Source organism: Chelon labrosus, assembly GCF_963514085.1.
Source record: "Chelon labrosus genome assembly, chromosome: 24".
Taxonomy (NCBI): domain Eukaryota; kingdom Metazoa; phylum Chordata; class Actinopteri; order Mugiliformes; family Mugilidae; genus Chelon; species Chelon labrosus.
The window spans coordinates 4,585,890-4,598,838 of NC_140357.1; the positions used below are offsets into that span (position 1 = coordinate 4,585,890).

A 12,949-nucleotide genomic window follows, 5' to 3' on the forward strand; every position below is an offset into this window, starting at 1 on the left:
ACTTCTTTGTATTTACAGTTTAGAAATACAACATTTTAGTGCACACAACTAAATATGAGAAATAAAGTCCAGGAATGTAACAAGACAGAAATATTTGAACGTTTTTGGATGTATATTTTTGTTTGTCCAGGTCAAATCTGGTCAGAGTTAAAGGGTGGAGCGGTGCAGTGTTTGTTTGGCATCACTAGAAGTTGACAAAATCTTTAAATCCCTCACGTGGCAGTGGATTTAATAGATTAATATGTTGGGCTTTTTCGGCAACAGAACTTGTGGTTATGCTTCAATTTAGAACATGTTTTTGTTACGTTTTGTCGTATTGTTGCCAGAGTTACCTTTTTCGTTGCATGACACCACAGCTCAATGGGTAAATTCAATTAGACAGTCTATTGCTGACTAATGTTTTGTTCATGTTCCACTAAAATATACATATTTGGTGATTTTTTTAAAAACAATATTCTTAATGCATTAACATCCAGGAAAGAGTTGTGTATACCTTTGTACATTTACAGCATGTAGAGATACCAATACAACCTGATGTGAAAACGTAATTCATATGGTCTAAAAACAGTCAGCAAACATTGTCAACAGTGTACAGTACGTAGTGATGTGTGTCAAAAAGTCCTCTTCAATGCTGATTTCCATTGCGGACTCTACTAAGCGTGAAAATTAAAGCAAAGAAGCCATAAATCTGCAAGTATCTGGTTTCTTCAATCCATCCAGACAGCTGCAGAGATCAGTCTTCACTAATGAAAGCTCACACTTAATTGTCCAGGCCGCATGTAGAGCAGTATTACAGTCCTCTGACCTTACTGACCAAAAATCCATGGAGTAATCAGTGGATGAGTCTCTTCTAAGTCCAGTAAATACAGGTAAATACAGCGTCTGCGGTCTATTCAAGCTCTGGAGGTCTGGGTCATGCTTTAACTCTGCCCTGAATGCAAATAGAGCACCCCAGAGTGGCTGAAGAAAGAGGAGGGACCCCTGTAGAATCCATTTAGATAACAAGCTAAATAAGAGTCCTCCTTGAGAAAGTAAAGGCTGCCTCGTGTTGGTTCATGTCAGCCTCTCCCATTTTTATCAACATGGCGTGTACATAGACACATCCCAAGATCTGACAATGCAATCAACCATACTTTTAAAGAATGCCATAAAACAATAGCTTTCCAAATTTGATGTGATCACATTAGACATACAATAAGCACTTTCTTCATTTGTTTACTTTCTACCTGTGGATGTATTTATTTTGTCGACACTACCAGACTCTGTACAGTTTGAGTTCAAGTGCCAGATTCGGCTGATGAATGTTTTAAGTGTCTTAATGCAAATATTCACATGCACAGTGCTGTGTGCTCTAAACATCTTTGCATGCTGCAGCAACTCATTGATAAAAAGCTGCACGAGCCAAATGAGTTGCAACACAACTGGCAATAAATGTCATTTTCTAGTTTTTGTAGGCACCATAAAAACAAAAATCAGAAAGCTACATAATCATAAATCACAACAGATACGTGTCGTTTGGGTGAACTGATCTCACTATCGGATGTGACAGGAAAATTAGCGTGATTTTGGTGTAGGAAATACTTCATGATGGCGTTGGGGAGAGTAAAGATGGTCGTTTTGTTGTGAGGGCATGGCCTCTTCTCAGCTGTGCATGTAGGTCCTGCAGGGGGAGTCTGGGTGGAAGTCGTACTTGCTCAGGCTCGGAGGGTAGTAGGTGGTGGTGAACATGTTGCTGGAGGGCATCGGCGAGGGGAAGTGGTTGCACGTCTCGTCGTTCACGTGGAGATTGTTCTTGTTCAGTGTCTGCAGCAAGGAGAGAAAAGAAATCACAAACACATTTCCAAAACGTATGTAGCTATATGGTGATAGTATTGAACCAGCCCACCTTAAACTCCATAGGGATGTACTTCTCATTCTTTGGCGTGGCGTTGCCCTGCTTATTGTAGGTGAGGTGATTTGGTGTGCTTGGGTGGATGATTGCAGACTCTGCGGATGCTCGGTTAAGGTGATGGCAATACGTGTAAGCCAGCGCTGAGAGGAGGGCTGCGGCAAAAAAGCTGGCTGAGCCCACGGCTACCAACTGGAACAAGGTGAAGGCTAAACACAGAGAGGTGAGAAGAGAAGAATGCAAAAATGTAGGCATAAACCAATGAGACATTTTTTGTGAGGAGAAAGGTACAGACTTTCACCTATAATGACACACATTAGATGTCGGGTTTTAGTGGCACTTAAAGGTCATAAATGCATTATTCACTAATCGCAGTAAAACACAAAAAATCCCCAGAATAAATAATGGGATCAGCAAACTTACCGACCTGGCCTGCTCCAGGATCTCAGAATCACCGCCAAAGCTTTTAAGATTAATTTGTTGATTCAAAAATGTCGAATCGACGGCTGTTTTACCAGTTGGAAAAATGTGGGTGTTAATAAATCATGCAGGTTGTCGTAAACCAGTTTAGGGCCAAATAACAAATACTGCTGAACAACAAGGAGCCAGGACGGGAAAACAATGGCAGACTGAATAATGTAGGGCGTGGTTTGATGTAAAGGTGGTGCCAGAAGGAAGGACCATGGCACCACCAAAATAACTAAACAGTCTTGCAGCTCTGGAGAACGTTAAGGTAGAGGTGTGTGGCTCTGGACCGAGATTCAGAGATTGAAAGACACAATGGGGCTCACAAATAAACGTCAGTGTGGTGCAAACTGTGTGATACACACTATGAGAATAACTTTGCTGCCTTGCAACAATGTCTTGATACATCTTCAGAGATTGCAATTAAACCGCATAGATTTGGTCTTTTTTGATTTTCTGCTGTGAATGAAAATATAATGAAGCGTAATTATGTGGGGAGAACAAATGAAAAGAATTGTTTCCACTCACTGCCGCAGCTCTGCTCCTCCTGTCCAGGTAAAATAACTGGAGAAACAGACGGGAATGAAAAGAGGAAAAAATTAAGGCATCAATCTAGTGAAGAAAAATCACCACAGCTCCAAAAGATTAATCAACAAAAACGACAAGCGCAGTTAATCTCTCTCAAAAGGATCTCGGGGTAGGCGCGCTGCTGCCATGAATTCATCTTTTTCATTTCTTCACATGCAGAGTGAACATGTCAGCATTTAAGGTATCTTCATTCAACTTTTCTAGTCGAGTCGAACAAAGTTTTCTTACCTGGCACCTCGTGAGGCTGGCAAGGCCTGGACTGGGTGATGTTACCCTGGCAGAGACCGACCTCAGCCTCCTGGTCCTCGCCACAGCGGCGATTGCGATGCTGAAGACCCTCGTCGTCACAATCCCCCCACTCCGTCCACTCCCCCCCACCTGCTGACAGAGGAAAGAGAGGATTAATGAAAGCTCGACAAAGACACAAGACGAAGGCACAAGAACAACGGCTGCGATAAAGATGGATAACGTTGTTTTGTATTCCATCTCTGCGCCCAGGAAGCAGATTTGATTTTGACCCTCCCCTGAGGGTTTAAGCTCAAGCTCAAATTTGTCTTTTGATTCAGTGTCAACAAATGTTTCCATCCACCTGCACCTGCATTGTTGTTTTTTTAAAATATGCAAAGAAATATATATAATTATCAGCTCAAAGACAACATTTGCATTTCAGTATTCAATATCTATATTCTTTGAATTTCCATAATCAAAGAGGTCAATGGCTTAAATTTGCATGTTGGATGCTCCCAAGAGGCATCAATGACATATCATGAAATAAAATATCATCCCCTTTATTGTTGTGCTTCAATAAAATTTCCTTTGCAACCGAGTGAGAAGTGAAACTCCAAAGCAGACCGAGAGATGCTGACCACAGCTAAATGATCATCATCAGTCTGCAACCTCCCTGTGTGTCTGCTGGGGTTACTTTGTTTACTGAATGAATTATATAAAGAGTCAAATGCACTGATTTGCTTCCCATGTCCCTGCATTTATTTGAAAGAGCAAATGAGATCATTTCTAAAAGAGTTGGTTTAGTAGTCCGTGCTTTGTTCAGTGTTTAAATCTGATGCTATTCTGTTATCTGTTTTTCCCGTTCCGTTTCTGACTTTCAGCCAATGAATGCTGGGCGAGGCTTAGCATGGGTTGACATCTCAACACAAATATTGATCCACTGCTTGGTGTGTGGACGAGATTTCCCATCAGTGTCGATGCAAGCACCATTATTTCATCTAGGGAGACAGGCTTATTCCACAGAAGTATATTCATGGTGTAACAATTATGATAAATGATAAAAATAACCATTTCAAACCAAAAGTACAACATGCAATTAAGATTCAGCTTAGCATGTGCTTCCATACCATCACAGACGTGTATATTACAGAGAGCCTCTTCAGTATGCAGGCCGATACAGATGTCTCCTCCATTGGCAGGGGGCGGGCTGCTGCATGTCCGAGTCCGTTGGTAGTGCCCGCCTCCGCAGCTGGATGAGCACTGGGTCCAGGAGGACCAGCAAGACCAGGCTCCACTCACTGGATTTTAAACACGCATATTATTAAATAATGTATTCTGCTCTTGCAGCTACATTTAAGATCAGGAGATCAGGAGAACCCTGTTACCTGGGCAGGGCTGAGTGTTGCAGTCCTGATACTCCACCGGCGATCCCACACAGGTGCTGGGGTTGGTCCGGCTCTCTGCCGTCAAGCAGTTACGTTTCCGGGTTCGGAAGCCTCTGGAACACTGCTGGGAACAGCTGGACCACGATTCCCAAGTTCCCCATCGTGCACCCTGAGGCAGGGACATAGTTCGGCCGCTAGTCTTCACCAAGTCTTCAATTAGAGCTGGAAATCCATGGGAGATTATTATTAGAATCCAAAAGCATCATAAACAAAGCAATGATTAAGTTACTTTCACATGACTGGAACTATATGCCCTGAAACGCTCAGGAAATCCAACCTCTAAATGCTAACTGAATTCAAACAGAAGCCACAGCATTGTATCTTTTTATTGCTAAACTCAGCAGGCGGCCTGTTATGAAACATTAATTAGTGAGGTGCATTGTGGGTCACACTGAAAAACGAACAAGATTCCCCCTGTGCACATACACACATACTGTTTACAATCCCTGATGATTTACATATGAATGAGGAGTGCTTCCTGAGCCACTGAAAAGACATCAGCACACACATTTCATTCACATTTTTCTGCTGATGAGAACTTGAGAGCAGTTACACAACTTACGGCGAACAATAAAAGGACATTCACCCAAACTGAGACAAGATTTGTAATCAAAAAACAAATTTTCCTGAGAAAAAAAAAGCCTGGATATCTCTGAGAGATGAAGGGATGGGACATCTGCTTCCCCACAACAATTCCCGCAATGTTTAATTAGTCTGCAGATTGATGTCCACAGACATGACACCAGCTGTGTTTATTGTGGCGGTTTGGGAGCTATGCCACGCACGGCACTGTTTAAAGCCCAGACAGTGTATGAGACTGCTCTATAGAGTTTGGCCACATTTAGCAGCTTCACTAACGTCACCGGTTGATTAAACCATAAAAAATGACCCCCGGTTACCCTCCCTGTGGTTAAAGCGGGGCCTAAATACACCTGCATTCTAGCAGGTAATCACCACACCAGCTGTGTTTCCATGGTTACAATCAAGGATGCCTGCTGGAAACTGGCAAACGGAGGAAACGTTTATTTACATTTAATTTAGCTTGAGTGAGAAGTGAAAGAGTTGTCGAGCAGATCTATTATTTGTACCCAGCTCATTCCCACGACTCACAGCTAGTCTGGCAAGCTCCAGAGCCGTCATTGGGGCAGAAACGGGTCTCCAGCTTCTTCTTGCCCAGCTGGAGCTGCTGGGGGTCGTGCAGCAGCGCCCGGCATGTGTACCGAAATCTCTGCTCTTGCCTTGACCCATCGTGACTGACATTGACCGGCATCCAGGGAGTCCAGGGGGTGTTGCGGCGGACCTCAGGGCAGGCCTCCAGGTTACAGGCCTTATACTCCTGGAAAATGAGATGAAGCTTGTCACCATTCACGCGAAAACGAAAAGCCCCAAACACAAATGTGGCCTGTCAAAGCCAATAAGACAAGTCGCTGCGTGCGCCTGCAGTCCAATTTGATGAAAGTACAAATCCCATTTATCTTGGAGTGAAGGCATCTCAGCCAGCAAATTACCTGGCTTTACCTTATGTTTTTAAATTCAAGCACTGCAGTACCGTTGCACATCCAGGACAGCTGTTTCCATTCTCACAGGTTCTGGTTCTGGAGTGGACCCCGCCTCCACACTCAGCACTGCAGTGAGCCCAGGAGCTCCACGGTGTCCACAACACTGGCAGGGGACATGGCTTTTTCTCATTGCACAACCTGAAAACACACAAAAAAAACACTAAGACAATGCTGCCATAACTGCTGTAACCCTGGCGATGGCGTTTCCATCCTTGATGACCTCCTGGCGTAAACACATCCCTCCTCACCTTTCCTCTCTACCCTGTCCGACACATATGCGACCACCGTGGCGAGGTGAGGGGTTGTTGCAGGATCGCTGCCTCACTTCAAATCCGATACCACAACTGCTGCTGCACTGACCCCACGAGGACCAGGGAGTCCAGCCGCCATTCCTGACACACAGAACACGAGACAGTTAATGTCAATACCATGTAACTCGGGAACATGTGCTCTCCTTTCATAAAATTTTAACATTTGATTGCCTCCGAAGTAATGGCAATCACTTGAAGAATAACTGTACCTGGAACAGTTTGACACCTGGATGGTCGGGCCCTTGCATTCAGCCCCTCCACATCTGGCCACCGGTCCGTCACACGAGCGGGACCGGCACAAGCAGCTGCTAACAGAGCCCTCGCCATCATCATGGTTGCAAGGTTGCCACGGCGCCCAAGGACTAAAACCACCGTCCTGCGTTAGGTTCCTCACCTGCAACACAAATGAATTGATCACATTTGTCAATATAAGGCTAGAATGAACAAACCATGCCTCATGAATGATTGATGGCTGATTTTTCTAAATTGTAAAGACCAATTCACTGGACTAACTGTGAGTCTTACGGGGCATTCAGTGATGTTTTGGGTCCACTGGTTCATGTTGGAGCTCTCCTCAATGGTGGTGCAGCGCTTCTGTTTGTGATCCCAGCCACAGTAAGGGTCCCGAGCCTCCATGCAGTAACTAATACGAGTGCAGATAAGCGGTCAGGAATTGCTGGAGAATCACCAAGTCTCTCCGGTAACGCCAGAGAATATTGGAAAGTTTGTCAACATTTTCTTGCAGTACATTTATTGTGAACAAAGTCATTAATAGCCTGCTTATGTAATGTCTGCTCAGAGCTTTGCCAAAATTCAGACTGACACTTCAAAAGCGGTCTTTTCATAGGGAAAACAAACTGGGCTCTTAACATAATCATATTTGTCAGCGTTTATTGCAGGCCTTTCAGGCTTGGACACCCACAAAGCACTGAGTTAATAAATCAATTTCAGTATTTTTAAGTTGAGTTTGTGAATTTGCAAACTCACCACAGGCACCAGAAACCCTAGCGAGCTAAGCTTTTACAAAGCTTTCACATGGCTTTATACTAAAACTGAGGGTATAAGACTCTTAGATCATACCGTTCAGTCGGGTAGTTGGAGCAGCGCTCTAATGGTATCTTCACCAGTCTGTCATTAAGCCCCACAAACAAAGATCGGTCATTGTGGAGGATTTTCAGACTCTTTATTGGTCCCATCTGGCCTTCGGGGAGGATCCTCAGCTCTTCCAGGTAGCAGCCATGAAGGCTTTTATTGGTTGTGGAGAGAGTCTTCAGGATGGTGCCATATTCTGATTAGACAAGAAGATCAAGAAGACAGGCTCTGATGTACAAAACCTAATGTTATTCAGGGGATATATTTAGCCAGACTCCATCACCTATTTCTCACCAGTGCCGATGTACATAACATGGTACAGCGTGTCTCGGCCCTGCACGATGTCCACCACCAGCTTGGAGAAGCGCAGGTTGTCCTGGGTGAGCAGGGGGTTGACGGTGACCGGCTGGACCACGTCGTTCATGAGGAAGAGCCGCTGGGCGTCCTGGAGGCTGCGCTCTGTCAAGTTTCCCCCGTGGCCACCCTCCTCTAATGTGCCGCACTGAGCAGCCAAGAACGAGGCATCAGTCAGGTGTTAAAGACTCAGTGTTAACAATGTTTAAATAAATGCAAATCTGAAATCAAACATTGCAAAACTAGAACTAGAACCCTTCAGCCTGTACTGGGTAACTTCTCATGCAGGGAAACTTGACAAGCACTTATTGTAGGAGGCATATTTGATGGCTATGTGTGCTATGCTGCATTTAAATATGTGTATTCGTCCCTCAGAGATGAAATGGATGTCAGTCTCTTTTGTAAACTCCTTTGTGCCTTGGAGGAATCACCGGACAATTGTGATAGGACAAAGGTTTCTGCTTCGCATTCTCACTTCTATCACCTTTATATTGTCAGAGAAAAACAGAAATGTGAATGCAGTTTGGAGTCTTTTTTTGTGTCCGTGTTCCAAAGTGTGAGTTACCTGAAAATTGGCTATCGGGTTTGGGGTGGCGAGCCAGGCAGTGCGGGGGTTCTCCTGGTAGCGAAAGGGTCCGTTGAAGGCCTGAGTGATGGAGCTCAGATTGAAGGCACAGATGGCAGAAGCTGATATGCTGTTCCTGGAGAAGAGGGGAATGTTTTCAAGGTCAGAAAGCTGTATTCACTGTGGGGAGATGTTTGGCTCTTCCCAGTAGAAAATGAGTGTGCTTTAAATGTGCTGTGACAGCCTGTGTGCAATTAATTTTTGAATGCTGCTCTTAATGAACCAAACTCACACATTAGTGGTGAAGATGCCGTAAATCAGGTCTTGCTCTGGTAAGTAGAATGTGCTCTGCAGCTCGTTGTAGTAGAAGGGGATTTCTCCTGAGCGTGAGCAGTTGAGTCGGGCCTTCATGAAGGTGGTCCACGTGTCCTCCAGAAGAAACCGTCCACCCATGTCGTTCTTGCAGACCCGAGCCACCCGAGAGAACACCATCTTCCCGCAGTCGTTTTCCACGGCAGTTTCTCTCAGGAAGAAGTAGGCAAACCGGCCAATCTCATAAACGGACACAAAATGAGGCTCTGGACGACATGAGAGGGAGACAGATGTGGAATATATGACAGTTACAAAAACAGGCCACAGGTTAAACCAAGACCAAAGAAAGGGACATGTCAGTCAGTGTGGTGCTTTGTTAACCGTTGAGCCATTTGGAGTTGTACTGGGCGGTGCGCAGCGGCGGCATGTTCCCCAGGCTCCTATAGATGACCGGATCACGTCCGGAGAAGTCGATCACCGTGGCAGCGTACAACTCGCCCCTTTCCGTTACCATGGCAGTGGAGTTGTGGCGTGGGTCATAGGGACATCGGGCGACACCGTTCACAGTGTCCAACTCCTGACTGGTGTTAGAAATCTGACGGAAAAGAAGGAATTAAGATTTTTTTTTGTTTCGTGGTGTGTTCAACCTCTCCGTCACATTATTCCACATAATTATCATACTGTGCAAACTACTTTTCTCTTTTTAGAAGCTGCTGTACCAACCTGCCTGGTGATGCAGACCGGGGTAAAAGCGTTGGTCCCACACGTGAACAGAGTCTTGCCACTTATGAGCAAAACCCGGATGTAGTTCTGGCATTCGTCCTGAGGACAAATACACCACGGCTCAGGTTTACTGTCTCATGAGACGCCATTAAAATGTGAACACGCCCTTTAGTTGTTACCGAATAACTCTGGGACGTGTTACCTCAGACTTGCCCTTGCTCTGACATGAACGTCTTGTATCTTCATCGGGTGCCCATTCTGTTGCCTGGGGGGAGAAAAATGCATTTTTTGGATTAATTGGATAATAAATATCCTTATAGCCATGAAACTTCTTTATATTTTTGCATACATGTACATGAATTGGAAACTTTACCTGTATGAGCGAAGCGTTGCTCAAACTCAGTCTGAAGAGGAAGTTTCTGTAACAGCAGCACACACACCTCAGACCGCAGTAGTGTACCGCATGTAAACGTGAAATCCTGAAACATTCTGATCAAACTATTTGTTGATGATTGTTCGTTACCTTGCTCCTACAATGAGCTGGTTTCTGCTCAGGTCAATGGCGAGCTGGGAGAAATCCTTCACCCCTGGGTGGGAGAACTCAGACACCCAAGACCTCAGAGCTGGAGGAGAAAGAACCAGAGGACGAGGTGAGAAAGACATGAGGGATAAGAGATGATGGTGATAGCCTGGGAATCCGGTTCTACCAAATGGTACCTGGCTCACAGCTCTAACCTCAGTTAAACCCTCCGTGTTCTAACTGTTGTGTTACATTTTTTTCCCGGTAACTCACATTATCATTTGAACCGGGTGCCAGAATGGAGGCTTGGCCCAAGGCTTGAGCACAGACTAGAGACCTAGATTTAATTTTGTCCAAAGCTAGGACACTTCCACATGTAGCCAGAAGGGAGTTTACAGAACACAAGTGGGAAGATACCTCAGTGGACCACGCTTGATTTAAACAACTCTAACAAGATGACAGCAAACCAAAACCAAAGAGTTATCTGGTTGTTTTACATGAGCGTTGGGTACATACCAAAGTGCAACAAATGAAACCTTCCCACAGTGTTTCAGAGCAAATTACTGCTGCTGATTCGCCAAAATGAATGGTGGCTCCTCTCATTTGATCGCCAGCTTGTGGGGCAAATGTATCCAAAACATTAACAGCACGGTGTGCCAGGCAAACACTTTGAGCTGAATGGAAACTGACATCCAGTCAAAATAATACCATCAAGAACCCTTTCACAGTTTCACAGCCGAACGATGAATAATGAAGCCCTGCTGCAGACATCAAAACATTTATAGAAATCTTTATATGCCATTTTATTAAAGAATTGAGTTTCAGAACATTAACACCTATAAGTTGCAACACGAAAAACACAACCCCAGCAAATCCCTATGAATATAACCAGATGAAAGCCACTTGGGAGCCGTCACACACCCACACTTTTATCATCATATATTAAATTCAAGCATTATGCTTTGTATTATTTATTAATCTCACATAAAATGTCAAACAGCAGTTTGAAAGGTTATGAGCAAGCACTGTGTCAAAATTCTTATTAGAAACCAAACTGAACCATCCTTCTTGTCTGGTCCCAGGTCCACTTTGAATCGCTCTGAAAGAGGTCTGCAATACAACGCGAATACAAAGCATCACTCTAACAACGCCGGCGTTCACCAACCTACTGAATGCAAATTGCTTTTGTGCTCTTGCCCATGTACATAAAGACCTGTGGCAGAGTAGACAAATGCAAACAGTCCATGCACACACTCACATTCAAAGCACTTATCCTTCAGCTCTGAGGAAGAAGGGGCTGCATTTTAACCCCCTCAGTTAAATACAGGAAATCAGAAAACCGAGATGCTTCAAACACACCAGAGACTACTGACTACTCTATAACTACTTCCTTGAGGCTCCTACCTAAACAATACCCGGGGATCTTTTGTATTCATTTGAAACATGAACACTGGATGGTTTTGTTTTGCATCAGTGACGACAATGCCAAAGGTTTGCAGTTTTTAGCATTAAACGCATGGTTGCATTGGATGGATGGTGAAAAAGTACGCTGTGTAACTTCAGGAGGAGCAGACTCATAACGATGCACTCACCTTGATATGAGAAAACAGGATGTTCCTTTCTAGTGCAGTCTGCAGGCTTGATGGGAGGCTCCTGGGACAGACACAACGCTGAACAGATGACCAGCACAAGGCCACAGGGGGAGAGGGCCCACGCCCCCCACCCTGACGTAACCATAGTTACAACCACATCCAGTCTTCTGTTGGATCTTCAGGAATCACCTGTTGGGAGTTGACATGCAGAAGAATTTGGATTTGTTTGACAGAGGCATTGCAGGTCATTTATCCTTTTCATACTTAATAAATCTCTAATAGACTTTAACAAATCCATATGAATTACACGGTAGCTTACACTTGCACACCCTCCCTTCTCTATGCCCCCCTGCCCATCCATCCAGATTAGTTTTGCTCGTCCACCAGCCTCACTGTCCCTCTGCTGCCTCTGTCTGTCTCCTCTGTGTGTCCAGCCCCTCACTGTCAGCAGGACTCAGTCATGGCTAATTCGCCTCAAAAGGCCAGAGCCGCCAATCGCCTCTAAATGCCGACTCGCGAACCGAGGGTGCCGTCAGCAGGGCTCTTTCTGAGCGAGGAGAGCCATTCAGAGACGAGTCTGGGCCCGGAGCCAAACAGGGGGTGTGAACTTTGAACTGTGAGACACATGAAGGGTCTTTGTGTCGGCATCAAAATCGATTTGCGCACATCAAATCTGCTCAGTGATGATGATCGGATGATGACTTCAGGGACAAGGGTCCTAGAAAACATCCTCTTTAACATGATTTAATAGATTACACTGAACTGTCTTGGCAGGTAGAAAAGAACGAGATCCAACATTTGGCTGGATATTTTAAATTATGTGAACATGTTGAGAAACAGATTTTACAAAGCAACGTAGAATCCAAGTACACAATTGATTTTAAAGTTGGCAACCAAAGGATAGAGTTTGCTTGTCAAAATATGTGCGGAAACGCTGTTAGTGTTAGATTGAGCGTAGGAGCTGAAATAAGCTTGTAAAAAGTCAGTTTAAGGCCCATAAATCAGCTGAACTACCAGCTACTTTAAGACGTCTACACCATAAAAGAAATGCCTGATGTTTCGCGAATAGGGGATGAGCTGTCACCTGAGTTAATTCTGCGTCAGTCAAGCTGAAAGAGGCACACAGCAACAAACCTGCCAGTCCCAGACTCAAGACCGCACGGTCGGCACGAAGAAGAGACAGAAAAATCTCTATGAACTTGCAGTTACAGACGGATCGGAAAGACAAGAAGCGAAACTCTCTTAAAAAAAAAGGTCATTACGGACCTCGGTGTGCAACTTCAGAAGGAGGAAGCAGCTTTAATCAA

At 44.7% G+C, this 12,949-nt stretch overlaps 1 protein-coding gene across 1 annotated transcript; it reads right to left on the reverse strand.

Moving 5' to 3' along the window:
- Positions 1-535: 535 nt before the first annotated feature.
- On the reverse strand, positions 536-12,072 carry LOC311509428 (semaphorin-5B-like). The gene is made up of 21 exons (XM_084574640.1): positions 11,643-12,072; positions 10,054-10,153; positions 9,904-9,949; positions 9,733-9,795; positions 9,531-9,629; positions 9,189-9,402; positions 8,788-9,073; positions 8,496-8,631; positions 7,871-8,078; positions 7,565-7,772; positions 7,010-7,127; positions 6,694-6,878; positions 6,422-6,565; positions 6,164-6,311; positions 5,725-5,950; positions 4,555-4,776; positions 4,297-4,467; positions 3,170-3,319; positions 2,882-2,917; positions 1,886-2,097; positions 536-1,803 (listed from the first exon to the last, which is right to left on the reverse strand). The coding sequence occupies exons 1-21, from the start codon at positions 11,785-11,787 to the stop codon at positions 1,642-1,644; spliced, it is 3,279 nt and encodes a 1,092-aa protein (XP_084430766.1). The 5' UTR covers positions 11,788-12,072; the 3' UTR covers positions 536-1,641.
- Positions 12,073-12,949: the final 877 nt, after the last annotated feature.